The sequence below is a fragment of the Pleurodeles waltl genome, chromosome 12, assembly GCF_031143425.1.
Source record: "Pleurodeles waltl isolate 20211129_DDA chromosome 12, aPleWal1.hap1.20221129, whole genome shotgun sequence".
NCBI classification, from domain to species: domain Eukaryota; kingdom Metazoa; phylum Chordata; class Amphibia; order Caudata; family Salamandridae; genus Pleurodeles; species Pleurodeles waltl.
In genome coordinates, this window is record NC_090451.1 from 690,052,376 (window position 1) to 690,070,537 (window position 18,162).

Consider the following 18,162-nt stretch of genomic DNA (forward strand, 5'->3'; position numbering starts at 1 on the left):
ATTCTTAACGCGTAAGCTTTAAAAAAATGTATTCCTAACCTAACTGTAGCGTCCCTGTAATCTTTGGTTTTTATGTGAATTTCCCAGAGTTTTTCCCCTAACTCTACTTCATAACTATAACAGTCCTATAATTTTTTTTTTTCCAGTGAAAAAAATTATATGTATAAAAAAAAATATATCTATATATATATATATATATATATATATATATATATATATATATTAGATAAATAGAAAAAGACCTCAGTTCATGCTGAAGTTAGGGTAACGTTGATAACGCATTATGAAGTATTTGCGGAGAAAATCCCCTACCCTGAAGTTATCCCTTTCCAAGATGTCCGCCGCGGAGCAGCAGCGGCCAGTCCTCCCTCTGTGTCGAGGGCGGTTACGCCGCTGGCGCAGCTCCTCTGTGAATGCGGAAGCGGACGCGGGGGGCGGTGACGCGGTTGTTGTTGGTATCGCTGCGCCGCAGAGAGAGACACGGAGACATCGGAGCCCGGCACAGAGAGGAGCGACACCGAGAGAGGAGAGACCCCCGCGCCCGCCCGGCCCCCGACATGAAGTTTGTGTATAAGGAGGAGCATCCGTTCGAGAAGCGGCGGTCAGAGGGCGAGAAGATCCGCAAGAAGTACCCCGACCGTGTACCGGTGAGGATCGGGGCAGGGGAGGGGGCATCGAGTGCGACCAGAGGCTCCTTGACACCGGCCGCACCCAGTCCCCAGCGCCCCTTTCGAGAGTCACTTCGTTTAAGGGGAGGAATGGGTTCCAGCGATTTGGGACTATAACTCCCAGAATGCACCTGCGGTTAAAGGGCCGGTCTGGGCGGGATAATGGTGACCATGGTGACAGGAGGCGCCTGGTAAGATGACCGCTACCGTGTGACACTGGGCGTGAATAAGGTTGGGATCTGCTGTAATGTCACCCAGGGCGCCTGCTCAGCAGTAGAGGCACGGGTGATGCAGCACTGCACGGGGCGTGGTGTCCAGCCTGACTCTGGGGGGTGGCTCGGAACCCAATGAATCTAAAGTGAAATAGCTTGCATAGTGATTACCTTCAAGATTCGCTGTGGATCCTTTCTTGATTTAGGTCGGGCACCCCAGCCTCAGGGTATTTGCATAAGGAAGTTGCCAGGTCTTGGTTGAAGATCACACATGGTATCAGCGCAGGAGAGCTCACCAGACCCTCACACAAAGTCACGCATGCTTGCACAGGGCATGAATCAGTTATCAGAAGAATGCACGCGTCCTTACAGATCTCACCCCCTACCAGGGTCACGGTTTGGGGGATAACTTTTAATATGATGATACAAGGTTGCATGCGGTGTCTGCTGCAGGGATAGAAGTCTTGCTCCCCCGCAAGGGAAAGCCCGTATGTTCACGGTGAGACTGGGTTAAAGGATCGAGGAAAAGGTAACGGATGGTGTTTGTGTTACGATAACTCGGACTAAGCGAATAATCACAGATATTGACTGCGGTCCACAGACAATATAAGCCCTGTTGTAGACAGCAGGCCCTGCTACTCGATCGGAGGGCGAAACAGGAGCAGAGAGTATGGAGTTAGCTACCCATGACCCGATGAGAATTTCTTGGTGCCCTCTGCACAGGGACCGGGTCACATACCAGTTATTTTCTGTGCCGCCAGCGTTTCTTCGGCATCTTACGTTCTCTGCTGCCTCGCTGTGTTGCTCTGTGCACATTAAACGCCCATCATTCGAAAACGTTTTTTATAGCTATTTTTGAGTTCTTATGTACTAAAATAAATGTCAATGTCCAAAGGGCAGAGTGGGCTGAAGACTGTTGCCCTTAAAGTGCGTATTGCTTATGACTTTAAATAGAACTGCTTACCTTCTTTTACGGAGCTTTGGCAAATATAGGAAGTCTAGTTTTGAGCCTGATCTGAATATAGTTAAACTAATGCCCACACACATATATTTTGGTCAAAAAATCTAAACTAAATCCGAATGACCGATTACTCAGTGATTTTATCTGTAGGACAGAGACGTATTCTGTCCGCAGCAAATGCTCTTCGTTTGTGTGCGGTTGGCCTTAGGGGATGCATATGTGCAATAAGTATGGCATCTTTTCAGAAATTCACAGCACGCTAGTGAGGTTGAGTATGAATGTGCCATTTTCATTACAAAGTGAAGAAATCATTGAACAAAACATATTGGAACGCTGTAGCACTGTGGTAGTTTTACATAGTGCTGGCTTTTGTATGTACTCCCAGCAAATGTGCAGCTGTGTATACTTGGGAGTTCACAGGAATACTTGCAGTGCTGGTCAAGAGATGACATTAGTGATATGTTTCCATCAAGTGAGAACAATTAGTAGTGCTACGTACAGATAGCCGATTTGTAACAGTGGGGGTCCTGTCCGATAATGCGTGTTAGTAATGGTAGTGTCGAGGACTATTAGCCAAAGAGAACTCATCGTAGTCCTGTGTAGTACCATCCGACAATATTTTGCCATCACATGCAATTGAGTAATTGGGACAGGGCAGTGTGCTTCCAGCCAGCGTGGAACTTTTAATTCTGGTTGCTTTTGGACAATGTGAACAATTAGCAGCGCTATGTGCTGCCGGCGGGTGTGGAGAATGGTAATTCAGTGTACTGCTGGCCAGGGTGGCACAGTGATAGTGTTGTTACTGAAGACCCGCTGTGCTGGGTGGGTAGGAGTGTGTGCCCGCTGCCTGTACTCCTGACACTGAATGGTAGCGCTTTGTGCTGCTGGCCTGTAAGACTGGGTGATAATGCTTCATGCTGTCAGCCCCGCAAGACTGGGGAGTAATGTCGGCCTCTTCCACTAAAAATCATGTGTTATGCTGACATCCTTGCGGAAACTAGCCCAAGTTCTTCTTTCACTCTACACCTCGTGATCTGTTTCACTTCAAGGTTCTTCATTTGCACCATGTGCTTATTATTGTCAGGAGTCCAGATTGTTTCCTTCTAGTTTGGGGAAATGCCAGGCAACAGTAACAAATCTGTAATAAATAGGCAGAATTCTGTCCTTTTAAGATTTATTGCCTTCAAATTTGCGTGTTTTCTTCCTATCTGCAGACACTTACCTTTGCAACAGAGTTGTGTAGCTGGGAAACCCTAAACGGCCCCCCTCCCCTTAAATTCTGGGCAGTTGAAAGTACAGGAGTTGTTGTACCTTCCCTTTTAGCTTTTTGTTTGGGCTTGATCAGAGCTAGTTTCTGTGCAGGTAAGAAAAGTGATCACTGCATTTTGACCCTAACTGTATCTTTTCCTTGTTTTGAGGTGTGTGCCGGCTCAACACATGGCGGTGCTGCCAGTATTAGTGTCTACTGCCTTTCTGTCAGATATTTTTCTACCTTTCTGAGGACAGTGCTTCCTGCTTTACAGCACTGTCTGCAGTATTACTGAGTCACAATTTATTTCATGTTTCGCAAATAGAGTTCTACAATTTGTTTCTCAAACTGAATGAATTGAAGTGTGTGCCTGACGTAACACTTGTTTCTCGTCTTTGAATTGTTAGGGGGATTCTTTGGTGCATGCCTGTTCACCAGGAGTCTTCTCCCACTATTATTTACTACTGCTGCTTTGTTCGCCAAAAGCGCTTGCGCCATGCTTAGTCATCTATTCAGATATTATTTCAGGCATATTTGGAGGTGGGCATGCATGTCCACAAGTCCATTTGCTAAGACCCCAAGGGCCACCGCAACTCGCTTCTTGGGCAGAACACTTTCCATCTCTAAGGTATCAGCTTTCGATCACCCCCCTCTGGTCTAGATATATTGACTGCCTGGCTATTTACTTTTGGATCATGGACAGAAGAGATGCAAAACAACAGCGCCTTACTTTTGAGGGTCAGAAGCAGTAACAGACCCCCACCCCCCTGATATGAAGGATCATATGAATAAGCAAACACATGACTGTCTGACGCTTAGCAGCACATCTCTGATGTTCAGGATGTCCACACGCAGCATGCCAAAACCTTGGCGGAGATAAAGGTGGAGCTACATAAGGTGCAACCAAAGAATGAGGATTTAGAAGCAAGATCCAGGAGTAATAACCAACGCATCCTTAGTATTCCTGAATCCACTGCATTGGGGCATACAGAAGACTGCATAGAAAGGCTCCTCACTCTGTTTGACGCAGATTGCTTCTCCCAGTCCGTTTGTGGTTGAGCAGGCACATCACTCATTGGCCCCTTGGCCGGTTCCAGGAGCACCTCCTAGGTCCCTTATTGTTAAATTCTTAAATTACAGCGATCAGGTGCTTCACTTTGGTCGCGAGGCAAAGGAGGTGCGTCGTGAAGGTATGTGCCTTACCTTTTTTCCAGACTTCACACAATCTGTGCAGGGTGCTCGTCAAAAATGTTCTGGTTAAAAAGAAACTATAGGAGCGTGACATCATGTATGCCATGCTACAGCCATCTAAATTGCACTTCTTCTAGAAGGGTAAGTTAAGCTTTTCACAGACTCTACTGCAACGCTGGACCTTTTACAGAAACATCCTTCCATTGCTGGGCACGTCACCCTTCCATGACAATGTCTATAACGGCTTGCCTCTTGATGAGGTGAAATGACTGGTCGTACTTGGCACTTGCTTCCATACATGCTGCAGTTTCCTGGATCGCTCCTCTCCCTAATGTTAACTATATGCATTTGGGACTTTTACCATGTCCGATGTTATAAAAGCATTGATTGTCTCTCTTTGAATGCGTCATTGAGCTGGCTTGTCCCTTCTGATTTACGCATGCTACTGCTGAATATCAATGTTTATACCATGTGCTTATTTGACTTGTTAACCAACTGCCCTTTTCTTATCTGTGCTCTGGCTGACACACACATCTCTCTCTCTCTCTCTCTCTCTCTCTCTCTCTCTCTCTCTCTCTCTCTCTCTCTTTCTCTCTTTCTCTCTTTCTCTTTCTCTTTCTCTTTCTCTTTCTCTTTCTCTCTCTTCTCTCTCTCTTTCTCTCTCTTTCTCTCTCTTTCTCTCTCTTTCTCTCTCTTTCTCTCTCTTTCTCTCTCTTTCTCTCTCTTTCTCTCTCTTTCTCTCTTTCCATCATGTGGTGCAAGATTCTTGTTACTTACTGTTCGTTTCTTTCCGATTTAACCATATTTAGTGCTTGAAGATGTCACTGGGAGATTGTGTCCTGATGTGGTTGGGTTGGGCAGGGGTAACAGTGGTTTGTTATAACGGCAAGCCTGCGCAGCATTTGGCATGAGTTTGACTGTATCTGTGCATTATTCTAACAGCTCTATTATCACTAAGTCTTATGGTGCATGTACATGATCACTGTGACGTCTCCGTAAAATTTGTCGCCTGGATTGGCCGAGTTCTCAATAATCCTCGCAAATGCCACCAGTTTCTTGCTTAATTCAATCGCCATACAGTGGATTATTATTATTTATTTTTACAGGAGACAAATTTATTGCCTGGAAGGGAACGAAGGTTACGTGCTGCATTGGGGGCCTTATCAATACTTTGCCTCTTACTCCTGTTCTTGAGGATACAAAATAGGTACCCTTTTGACATCACGCAACCCTTGTGGACCCTGACAGTCCATATTTATTTGTTACACATATCACATTAGTAAATACCTAACAGCTGACTAACATTGTTATTTGGGTGGGAAACCACAACCTTGTTTTGGATACTGAATAAGATTTTTCAAACCGCCACGTGCGTTGCCTCAGCAAAGCTTGTGCAGCCTTTCTCATAGCTATGGCGCGGCTCGAATTAAGCGACCTAAGGCATTCACAACATGGTTTGTTTCGTGAGCACACTCTACATTCAAATGTTCATAACACCTCCTCACAGCTTGACTTCTGAGTAGGGTCACAGAATGTAATTGGATGGATGAAAGCCATTCAGCACTTACTCTTTCCCTTACACACCAATAAAATGGGTTCGGATCCTGTATACCACTCCCTCGGCTAGGCTGCGCTTAAATGGTTGAGGTACACAGCAGGGGTGCTTCATGTTGCCTCTTTTTTTCCTCAACCGTGCCCATGGCGTGTGCTCTAGGTAAATTACCCTGTCGGTAGGGAGGATGCTGGTTTGGGTGGGGGAGTGAATACGGGATTTCAATATACGCTATTATCCATGTAAGCTCATACAATGCTACTGGTAAAAAAAAAAAGCTGCTGTCTAATTGACTCTTATAATTAAGGAAATAGTGGATTTTGGCTGCTGGTCTGGTGTTCGGATCAGCCGGGCTAAATCTCTCATGGTCCCCCTTCCAAAATATGCTATCAGACCGGTCATACCGATTCGCTGGAATATCTAAGATAACAAGAATGCCAATGATTTCAGATTGCCTGGTAGCATACTAACCAATCAGATATTTGGGTTTTCTGTACCATACAGACATCCCCATTATTATCGGGGGAAACTATGGATGCTATATAGATACCTTGCAGTCCCTAGTAGACCGATGGATCACCCTGCCACTCTCTCTGGTGGGTAGGGTGGCTCTGCTGAAATTGTTTTGTCCAAGCTGCTTTATCTGTTCCAAAATATTCCCACATTCCTCTTCCTACAGCCCCAAATGTGTAGCTCCCAAGACCATCCCAGGAGATCCATACCATCCGGTGTACTGTTTGGGCCTGGAAGAGACTGTCATCATTATGCAGTGTTCCGGTACCATATTAACCGCAAATACCGATCAGATAATACTATTTACTGCAGCGCGACTGTTCTGTAATGGAACAATGGCTCCAGCCTGCTGCACAATGCAATAATGACCATAACTTATTCTTAATTGTTCTTGACCTGAGATAGCACCTCACATTTCTTGGGTGCCCAAAGCCTTAATCACCACAATGTTGTGTTTGTTTCCTGATTTAGACCTTTGTAGTCACCTGCTTAGACTGCTGCTGGCTGTGAGGTTGTGGGAGGACAAAAGGTTTTGTATCCACCTGATAAGTTTGTGAGTCTTAAAAGAGTGTTTTTTTGAGGTTTTTTTTTTTTCACACACTTCACTGGTGGCTAACCTACTGCTCTTTCTTTGAAGGGGTTACAAGAATGAAATTGCCATCTCATTATGAAGAGTTGGACACACTACTGCGGAGTATAATGGGAAGATCAAAGACTAACATTACTCCTAGTTTCCTTACTTCAGCGGGGTGCAATGTAATTGTTTGTTTTTTGTTTTTTTGCTGTCTCTGTAGTCTATCTTGGACCTCGTTAGACATGGGAGTCTTTCGTTCAGTGCTGAATGTGATCAGTATTGTTCTATGTGGTTCCTAGGTCACCTTGCGAGGTGCATCCAGATCCAGGGTGTTGTCGTTTAAAATCCTAACATGATGTTTTGGCGCCTTTACAGCACGGGGTGGTAAGAGGTGATGTAGACATTGTGATCTTGGAGAAGATTTTTGTTTTATCAAAGACGAGCCCTTTTGACCCCTTGCACTATTGGGGTTGGTAGATATTGGAGGACGTGTTCAAAGTACAGTGACTTTTCTTGCTCCCTTTGCTTTTTGAAGATTTTGTGCATTTAAGGTCCCACCTAAGGTAGACCATGCACTGCTTGTTGCAAGACAGATTGTTAGCTTACATTGGGTTAGAACCCACTCATTGCTTACCATTTGTTGGTTTTGTCACTCTTTATTGCTTGCCTGTTCATAAGCTTTTGTGGACTTTCCTCTCTCTTCTGGTGTTTGGCCCCATTACTTGTGTCCTTCCACTGTCCCCTTTTCAGGTGCTAATTTCGCTTTTTTGGGTATTAAGTGCACTTCAAAAAGGTTTGTTTTCCAGCTGTCTCCAGCATGTACTTCATGTTTAGTCCTCGTCTGTATGTGTTTACCCTTGCCCTCCCTCTGTTGCTGTACTTGCTTCCTCACCCCTGGCCTGTCCCTGTTCTTGTTTCCCCTCCCCCTCCACTGACGGTATGCTTAACCTTCCCTGTCCTCCCTCTGTTGTCTGCGTGCTTCTCCATACCTGCCCTCCGCATGCTTCCCCATGCATGCTGTGTCCGTGTTCTTCACCATCACAACCCTCCATTGTCCATGTGCTTCCCCTTTTGTCTCTCACTTGTCCTTCTCTCCCGCCTACTCTGTCCTTCTCTCCCGCCTTCTCCCCATCTGTGTTGCCTCGTCTCACCTTTTGCTTTCGACCCACACCCCTGTTTGTTTGTCTTTTAAAAGCACATTAGAGCTATGTTAAACAGGCACTTTACGAATAATTTTTCATTTACGAGTCCATCTTAGATTGGTAAATGGATGCTACATGGGAGAGGTAGAGAGCAGAGATTTCTAGTCCCCGGCAGAGTCCCAGCTCCACATCAACCTTCTGTAGCAGAGGGCAATTTGTTTGGCATTGAAAGACTAGTTCAGTTGTTCATTAATACCACCACCGCCATGTGGTATTGCAACAAATAGGGAGGTTTGGGGTCATGGACCCTTGGCTAGAAGGCTGTGCGCCTCTTGACTTGACTGGAGTGCCAGAATATCTTGATAGTCTTGTAGCCCCTGGCAAACTCATTGTATGCCAGGGTGGACAAATTCAACTGCCGATGCATTACATATCACAAATGGCGTTTCCATCTGGAGGTGGCACTAGGTTTCTTCCACATATAGGAAGAACCTTGGCTCAATCTTTTTGCCACTGCAGAGAGGGCCAATGTTGACATTTCTTCGTGCTGGAGTTTCCAAAGTATTTATCGCTTGGGGACTCATTTAGTCTTGAGTGGAATTGGGGACTCAAGTAGGCCCATCTGCCGATGCTACTCCTGCCTGAGTTCTCAAGATCAGGACAGACCATGCCCAAGTCATTTTAGTGGCTCGGGATTCTGCACAGAGAGTAAAGTATCCCAGCCTCTTGAGCATTAGCATCGGTAACCCAATCAGACTGCTCCTATTGGAGGGGACGGAGGAGGGGGGGTGACTCCTATCATAGCCACAGGACAAGGTCATGCACTGGAACATGTACACTCTCCACATTCATGAGTGGGGATTGAGCTGCAACCAGTAAGGATTTTCGATCTTCCTCCTTAAATCTGTGATGTCATCTTGGTAGCAAGGTGTCCCTCTACTAAATCTGTATTGGGCTCCCGTTCGGATAAGTTTGTGGTTTGGCGTTTCTCACAGAAACTGGGCCTTCATTCAAGACTGTCGTTGGAGGTGTTGCCATTTGTTTTTTCTTCAGCTGAGCAAGTCCTTACCCTGAACACTGTTACGGGTTACTTGTCAGCCATGTTAAGCCTCCTTGGGTTGCCAGATTAGCCCTCTCTGTTCAAGTCGCATGTTGTGACTTGTTTTCAGTAAGGTTTGCTGCACTTGTTCTCTCCTACCCTTTTTGTGATGTCCTAATGGGACCTTAATCTGGTCCTCGTGTTTCTCCTGTCCCTCCTTCAAGCCCCAAAACAGCTGTTCTATGTAGCTCTTGACTATTAAAAACCGTTTTTCTAGTTTCCATTACATCAGGCAGGAGCAAGCTTCAAGCCAGCTTGGTTCACCTCCCATATACCAGCTTTTTCCCTGACAAACTGGTTCTTCGGAATCATGCCTCTTTCCTGCTAAAAGCTGTCACTCCATTTCATGTTGGTCAGAGCACCACTATGCCTACTTCATTCACCCCACCTCATACTTCAAAGAGGAGAGACTTCATCGCTCTTCTTTTTACATTGATCGCACTACAGTCCTTAGGAGGATGATCAGCTCTTTGTAGGGTTTACTGGAGCAAACACGGACAAGGCTGTGGAGAAGTGGACCATCTCTCTATGGATTGTACTTTGCATTAAAATCTGCTACACATTAGGTAAGAAGCCGCATCCTTAAAGGCCTTTTGCACCAGGGCCAAGGCTGCTACTACTGTGTTGGCACTCAGGGTACCTATCCTGGATATTTACCAAACTGCTACTTGGTAGTCACTCCACATGTTGATGAAGCACTACTGCTTGGACAGTTGTGCCTATTGAAAATTGCATTTTGCCTGTTTGGTCCTCCAGGTTTTTCTGGTTTGAGGCAGTTTACAGACCCACTTCTGGCAAGGTATTTCTTGGGTATCTTTTCTAAGGTCAGAAATCTGCGGTTAGATGTCTTCCTGCAGATTCATCAGTGATCCTACCACCTTTGTGAACTTGGCTCTTCTTTTATTAGACAACGCACATTGTTCAAAAATTGTTTTTTACATGGCTCTGTGACACCTAATATTGGTTCCACGATATCACTTCCAACGTTGACAAAGTCGATGTGGAGCTGACTGGTTGATTCCCGAGGACCCCCACTGAACCACTACTGGAAGCTGGGGACCCCCAAGCAATTTATACAATTTAAGTTTCAAACATTAAAACAGTAAATCACAAAAATGCACAAATAAGTACGTACCAAACTAATACTCAAATTACTAATGACATAATTGATCTATATTGAAAACTTGTGCAAAAAAAAAAAAACACGTAATGAGAAGTTTGCTGCTACATCTTGGTGACTAACTTTTCAATATTTGGTTTTATCTAGGAAAGCTGAATCCTCAGTTCAGATTCTACATTTCCATAGGGATTTCTGTTATTTTTTTTATGGGCGAGCCCAAAGCGCTTCGGCCCACTCTGTAATCTCTCTTTGAGCTTCAAACCACGCTTATGTCACGTCAGTCACTTACATTGGTTCGTGGGCTTGCCTTTTAAAATCCGCTTGCTTTCATTTGTGAAAGGCATGCATTTTCCGGTGTTTAGCCCACCTACACAGCACCGGTAAACTACTCAAAACGTACAAGGCTCAATGTTTTTAGCATGGTGTCCGGACTACTTTAAATGTTTATTTTCCACGAAGCGCGATCGTGCTGCATTTAACATAGTGCGAACATGCTGCGTTGTTTTTCTCTTTACAACGCTAATAGCTCTAACTCAAGCTAATGCGAGACCCGTTGCATTGAAAATTCTTGTTTTTTTTTAGGTACATAAGATCTGAGAAAGATTTTTCACATAAATATGTGGTGCGGGAAGGAAGTAAAACCATAAGGACCTCTCATGTTTCCACAGTCTCTCTGTCACACGTAATTCATTCGTTTTTTTAGTGCCTCGCATACCAGTGAAGGGTGTCTGAGCACTTTACAGGTGACTACAGTGTGTAGGATTCACATCTCATTCACAGTGGTAGGCTTTTTCTAAGAGTGCTTGGTCTGGAGAAGCACAAGCTCAGGATTCAGAACATAACACAGTGGTTAGTGTTGACTTTAATAATAAGAATGTATTTCTAGGTAAGCCAACATTTTTTTTTTTTTTTTTTAAACAACATAAGGATAATGAAAGGCTAGGGGGGTGGACTTTCTAACCTGTACCATGCATTTTGCATGTCGCTCTTTTGCAATTCCTAGCTCACTGTGCTAGATTATGATTGTAACTTATGAACTGCACAGTAACAAAAGAATCACTGTGACAGAAGCAGTAACCCACTATGCACATTAAATAATTGTCTTTGCACGATACACGTTCTCTGCATCAGGCATATTAGCCATCTGTGCCACCTTAAATGAGTCAAAACTACCACAAGACAAAACCACAATCTTTCTCCAGCAGGTACATTAATCACCAGAGTTATCTTGACGCTTTTTTGTCACCCGAAAGCTGCTGGGTGTACAAGTAACTTCGAAGTGCATTTACAACTACTGCTCAAATAAAAACACGCATGTGTTTTCTGTTAGGCCCAAACTGGAGTACCTTTCTGTCATCCCAGGCCCGCGTCGCCCCGGAAATGTGTCACATACCCCTGGGGTCCGCAGACCACAGATTGGGAACTGATGTCTTAAGGTGAGGAATCCGCGGTTAGAGTCTCTGTCAGAAAAGGCGTTACCGAAGGTAAGTAACTTGTTCTTTTTCTCCGCCGTTGCTGACTTGGGTGTGATTTTAGTTTTGCATTTTAGTGATGATTGAGAATGTTCTCTGTTTTGTGTGTCTGTTGTGGAATCCCTTAAGATTTCTATGGTTGAGTGAGACATATATGCTGTTTGATGATTGAGTCTTCGCTTTTGGGTGTATCACAGCTATGAGAAGGGCGAGGAAGTTGGGTTGCGTTGGCATGCCCACCCATTGCTAGTTAAATATACAAGAGCTAAAAGAACCTGAAACCCTGGCGTGGGTTTGAAATTCTCACACAAAGTAGTAAGCAGAGGCTGCGAGTTACTGTGTTCTAGTTGAGTTGCTTTGTTATACCTCATTAATTACAATGACAGTTTTAGCCTGTACCTGTCCATTTCCCCATTTTTTTTCTTCAGCAATACGATATGGGAAATAATTTCCTGAAACAATTGTTTATAGGAAATTCTGTGCTGTGGTTAATCTCTACCCTTTCTGTTCCCATTGGATTTATGTGAAGCCATCGTTTTTTACAGATTTGTTTTTTCAACCTCATTATAGTTTTAAAGCAATGTGTTTCCGTGTCTATTTGTAGGAAAAAACGAAAAATAAGAATTATACACCTTTTATTCAGATGGTCATACATGCTGCCAGTCCTGACTGCTCTACCAGTATCCGTGCAGAATGGCAGCATTAATATTTGAAAAGGGAAAGGTTTTTTTAATACTTGAATAGTTGCACACTTATTTATCCTGTAATGATAATATACATTTATAGTATTAAGTTTATAGTGCTAAAACATGGCTGGCTTCGAAGTAAGGGTACAGATTAAAAAAGTATTTTAAAAAAAATAAACCAGTTGCAAACTCATTTCTTCAAACAAAACGTGCATTAATGCCAATTACTTGAGTAATAAATGTGGATAAATGCATACAAAATGTAAACACAAACATAAAAACAGGTACTATTTACCTTCTCCCTTACTCTCTCAGACATATTTGATGAACTATAGTTGTTGGTTTTTCTGCATTGAAGAATGGTCCTTTTGAGCCACGTTTTTGTTTTGGTTCACAGGTGATAGTGGAGAAGGCGCCGAAGGCTCGAATAGGCGACCTTGATAAGAAGAAGTACCTTGTACCCTCAGACCTAACAGGTAACTCTTTGGAAAGTGGGACATGCCGCCTCTTGTCTGTACCTAACGTTTTTAGATACTGATGGAAATTCGTGAATATGTGATGCATTATACCATTCAGTGCCAAACCAGGCACGTGAGGAGTGCCCTGCACACCTTATCTTAACACAAGCGAGGGAAATCAGAAGTTATGTTAGGCTATTTTATGTTTAGCACACTCATCACCAGAGAGGGTATTCAGGCACTTGGGCAAGGTGTGTAGGTGTGAAATCCCAAGGTGCCTATATGAAGAGCCAGGTCTTCAGCTTCTTACATAACTCAATAAGTGAAGAGGAGGCCTTGATGTGTTAAGATAGGTTGTTCCATGTCTTGGGTGTGATTTAGGAGGATGAACGACCTCCAGTTTTGACTTTGCATATTCAGGGCATGTGTGAGAGTGAAGCAGAGCAGGTGTCCGGTGGGTTGGTGAAATTCTATCTATGTGATGTGGGTTCGATGCGGGAAGTCGAGTATTAGTCAAGCTGCTGCATTTTGGATGATCTGGAGACAGTGAAATTGTTGTTTGGGGAAAAAAACGGCTAGAGAATGTTGCCTGTTACCGTAGTCCAGCCTGCCTGTGATGATTGCTTGTGTGGCAGTCCGTCTGTTTTTCTCAGGCAACCATTTGAAGATGTTTTGCAGCGTGGATAGCATGAGGAAGCTCGATGTACATACTTTATCCCATGGAGGGGTCTTATTGACCAAGTTCAGTACTTCCGTCTTGTTGGAGTTGAGCTTCAGGCAGTTGGCTCGCATCCAGTCTTCTACCATGGTCATACAGTTGGTGAAGTTGTTTTTCGTGTTATTTGTCTTGTTCGTCAGGGAGACGATGAGTTGGATGTCATCAGCGTAGGAGATAGCGGTGACATCCTGTTATTGGATGATTTTGGCGAGTGCTGAATGTTGACAAGAGTGGGGTTGAAGGACGATCCCTGTGGGACACCCCATAGCAGTTTCTTGGTCTCTGATGTGAAGGGTAGCAGCATGGCCCCCTTATGAGGAAGGAACAGATCCATTTGAGAGCAGATCCTGTATTCAAGTCTTGTGGAAACTTCTGATGAGGGTGTTGTGGGAGACCGCATCAAAGGACGCAGAGAGGTGAAGCAGGGGGAGGGCCTCTGTTTCTCCTTTGTTCAGGATATTTCAAATGTTAGTGGTGTCTGCAATGAGCGGTATTTTGGTGCTGTAGTTCTTGTTGAATTTGATTGTGTGTGGTCTAGAAGTTGGTGAAGTTCAAGGTGGGTTTTGAGTTTATTAGTGACCTTCTCAATCACTTTGGCTGGATAGTGGAGAAGGGAGATGGATCAGCAGTTTCTCAGTTGATTCTGGTCGGCTGTGGGCTTTTTGAGGAGGGCTTTTATTTCTGCCAGTTTCCATTTATTCATGAAAGTGGCATACATGATGAAGGTGGTGTAGATCTTGGCCAGGGTGGTGCTGATTGGTGATGCTCCCAGGTTGTAGATGTGGTGGGGGCATGGGGGCCCCTGAGTGGAAGGTCTGCATAATTTCCGTGGTGCTGTTTCTGGTGAGCCGCCTTGTTTGTTGGTGAGTGGGTTAGCTATGAGTTCTCTGGGGTGGGTTGGTGTGCGAAGTTCCTTTAGATAATTGCAATTTTGCAGTGGAAGAAGTTGGATGGGGTGAAATACTTGCTGAGCAAGAAGATCTCCTTGCAGCTGTTAGAGCTTTCTTCAATTACTTAAACATACTCCACGCCCCCTTGTGTTTCTCTCCCACGGCTGCTTAAACCTTTTCCCTCTTTGTTCCCTTTCCTTGGTTCGCACTGTTGTTCACTCTTCTGCGCTTACCTGTTCCGAAATACATAACGGCTCCCCCCTTACTCTGCCTTTACTCCTGAGCAGCCTCCTTTGTTTTTCTGTGTTTGTCTTGCACTCATGCACCACCTGAGGTTGTATTAGAAATGGAGTGCCAGCTTCTACGATTTATTATTCTATTTTTTCCCAAGCTGTTAACCATTTCTTTTTTCACGTTACCTAAAAACAATGCTTATGAAGTATGGGCACGTTTATGTCTTGTTCCCAAAAAATAATTGTTGACTACACACTTTGAAATCGGAGCTTATTGATATGTAACTTAATTTTCATCAATTTGGCTATTAGGAATTTATTTATCTTCAAAACTGACTTGTCAGTTTTATGTTGATAAACTTGGTGTTTCTTGGCAGGAACACACAACACATTTGATTCTCCATTTCACCTCATGATTTGTCTAAATCCTTGTATTTTCTCTTTTCTTTCAGTTGGACAGTTCTATTTCCTGATCAGGAAACGTATCCATCTGCGAGCGGAGGATGCTCTCTTCTTCTTTGTAAACAATGTCATCCCTCCCACCAGTGCCACCATGGGACAGTTATACCAGGTGAGTCGAGATGAGGAGGGAAGCACCATCAAGCCTGGCAGCTCCTGTAGTGGTGTTTGTGAGTCCACTGGTGCAAAGCTACAAGGAGTGGGACAGGCAGTAGAACTTCCAAATGGTGTATTCACAGTCCAACTCCTGGCTTGATCCTGACTGCTCGTTCTTCACACCATAACCACCATACACGTATCGTAACGCACGCCGCGTCTCATGCTCCCATTCACCTTGCTCTCTTTTTGTTTTGCATCTTTCTCTTTCTTTGTCCATTCCCAACACACGCACCACGTGATTTCTTTTTGCACTGCCTCTGAAAGATGTATTTCGGAGCTAGTAAAACTCTATTAATTGCGCATAGGATTGTTCAGTGTAAAAATAGAAAGTAGGCCTACTTAAGATATGCAGTCCAGATTGAGAATCTTTTAAAATGTCCTCTGTAACAACAGCATTTTTTCCACTGTGTCTCCTGTTGAAGTGAGAGATGTATATCTGTACATGAACTGTCCTTTCTTATCAGACAGCAAGCTCTGTTCTATCTCATCTTGCAGAGTTTGTTAAGCACTCTAGGGTCTTGGCGGAGTAGTGACTTTGTCCTTTCTTTGGCAGGAGCACCATGAGGAAGACTTCTTCCTGTACATAGCCTACAGCGACGAGAGCGTTTATGGGATGTGAAGGCCCTACGGAGCCCTTAACCCAAACGGAACTGCACTTTCACATGAAACGAGGGTGGGAGGTGGGGTTGGTATTTTGTTTTTTTGTTTGTTTTTTGCAGTGCTTTCCCCTCTGGAGGTACAGGGTTGGGGCAAGATGCTAAGCATTGCTGTAATTTCATGGGGTGGGTCCTGGGAGGGGAGTTGTGCCTCCGTCCTTTACTGGGTATTATCTGTTGGGCAAACGCCTTTTCTGTGCGAAGTCTAAATCATTTTGCTCCTGCTTTGGCTGTTTGCTCTTAAATCTCTTACATGTTTGTTCTGTGCTTGTCTGGATTCTTTCTTTGTGTGGTGGGTGGGCGGGGTGGGAAATAATACTGATTCATGCCTTTGAGTTTTTTTTCCCTTTTTGTTGGGTCGAGGTATGGGGAAGGGCCCAGCAATGAAGTTGTGAGAAGTCTGTGATTTTTGGTGCATAACGCAGCAGCGAATGCGACAACGAAGCACATTGTAAATTTGGACGTCACCTCTTGCTCGACATTGTACAAAGACCTCAATAAACAGAAAATTCCAATGCAGGGGCAGAGAGTGACTGGTTAATGCTGCATTAGAGTACTTAAAGCTAACTACTTGCAAGTGATGCCTTCATGCTGTGTGGAGTGTGCAGCTAGTAGATTGTAGACACTGAGCCATACCTAAGAGAGCTTTGGAGTCACAAAGTATGTGGTCCGAAAGTGCTGCAGGGGTAGACTAAGTTTGGATTTCCGGTGATGCTTGATTCTCTATCTACAGGACAATGGTTGCAACAGTGGGCACCCCCAGCAATGTCCTAATAGGACAGCTAAGGACAGGGGTGTTTCAGGCCCCCGCTTCAAATAAGTCATGGGGCATAAGATTTAAAGTGTTGCACTGCGCAACAGTGCAACCCTTAAAGTGCGATTTTGTTAAGCCACATGTATGACTTTATGATAAATGAAACCCCACCCCCCCAAAACACACACACACACACAAACACACCCCCCCCCCCCCAAAAAAAAAAAATTCTTGAGAAATAAACCATCAGGTTGCTGACACCTCTTTGTGTTCACAAGTTCTTTGCTCTCCCACATGTAGAATCATTTAGAGCGTGCTGCCCTATAGCTAAGTCAGCTGCTGGTCATCAGGTGCCTTCTAAGATATTTTTCAGGAGTTAAAATTTTAGCATTCAGAAATGGCCACCACTTCATTTTAATGCAGCTCCCTTTTAAATATTTTAGGGTGTTTTTAAGCGTGTACTTACAACTGACACTGCCAAGTCTGTTGAATGGATCTAGTTTTCTGAGGATAATTGACTGAAGCCCCTTGTGTAGTTAAGTTAGTGGCTGGGATTGATTACTTACTGACTGGGGAGTAATGAACAAACATAAATCCTATTTGTGCAGCCAGAGTGAAGAATCCAGAATAGGATGGGTAAAGGCTGATGGCTCTCTACTCGTGACACAAGAGGTTACCTGCTATTTTGTTTTTTTGTTTTTCCCTTATAAGCTGTGTTCAGAGGCACAGGACATGCAAATGTTGAAGAAGGGGGTTTCGTTTTGGAGGGAAAACCTTGTTGAGGACCTTTTAATCTGAGAGTCTTATTGCTGACAGAATCTAACTTGGAGCATCTTTGGACCCTGTAGAGGTGACAGAGCTGTCAGCATATCTCAGCAGAGATCAAATGGGAGATTTAGTTATTTCGTGAGTTGCAGGAGGGGACAATGAACAGTGGACCTTGAAATAGCTCATTATGGAATCTTCACTGATAGAGATAAATATTAAAATGTCCCAGCAAATCAGTATGCTTCAGGATAGCAAAGTATTTTAAAATCTCCTACAATCTCTTTTAAATGTGTTTTTTAAATTACAAAATGTCTGTAGTGTGAATTGGGGGACTGAATCCACCTTTTCTGTAATGAAAAAAGGGGGATGAAAGTGAGGGAACTAGAGCTAGCTAAGAAGCACATTCATGAACACACACAAAATACATTTGGCTCTCCCACTCACCAAATGATTCTTTATGGCAGCTATCGGGTGTACTATCACAGAATGCCCTGCACTGAAAGATCTTAGCTCTTTGTCACCCATGCCATCAATATTCAAGAACATGGAATATCTCTATGCGGGAGCTAATACCCTCACGCTTCTACAAGTTAAATAACTGGGTTTGGAAGAAGGGTGTAAAATGTAG

General features: G+C 44.1%; 1 protein-coding gene across 1 annotated transcript; it reads left to right on the forward strand.

Annotated features, from left to right (window-relative positions):
- The first annotated feature begins 427 nt into the window (after nt 1-427).
- Nucleotides 428-16,531, forward strand: GABARAP (GABA type A receptor-associated protein). The gene is made up of 4 exons (XM_069215528.1): nt 428-647; nt 12,837-12,915; nt 15,191-15,309; nt 15,910-16,531. The coding sequence occupies exons 1-4, from the start codon at nt 558-560 to the stop codon at nt 15,973-15,975; spliced, it is 354 nt and encodes a 117-aa protein (XP_069071629.1). The 5' UTR covers nt 428-557; the 3' UTR covers nt 15,976-16,531.
- Nucleotides 16,532-18,162: the final 1,631 nt, after the last annotated feature.

Excerpts from the sequence above, each read along its gene's own strand:
- GABARAP (XM_069215528.1), top strand. The coding sequence starts at position 558 with ATGAAGTTTGTGTATAAGGAGGAGCATCCGTTCGAGAAGCGGCGGTCA. Across the intron at positions 12,916-15,190 it reads TGTACCCTCAGACCTAACAG|TTGGACAGTTCTATTTCCTG; the intron begins GTAACTCTTTGG and ends CTTTTCTTTCAG. Across the intron at positions 15,310-15,909 it reads CCATGGGACAGTTATACCAG|GAGCACCATGAGGAAGACTT; the intron begins GTGAGTCGAGAT and ends TTTCTTTGGCAG.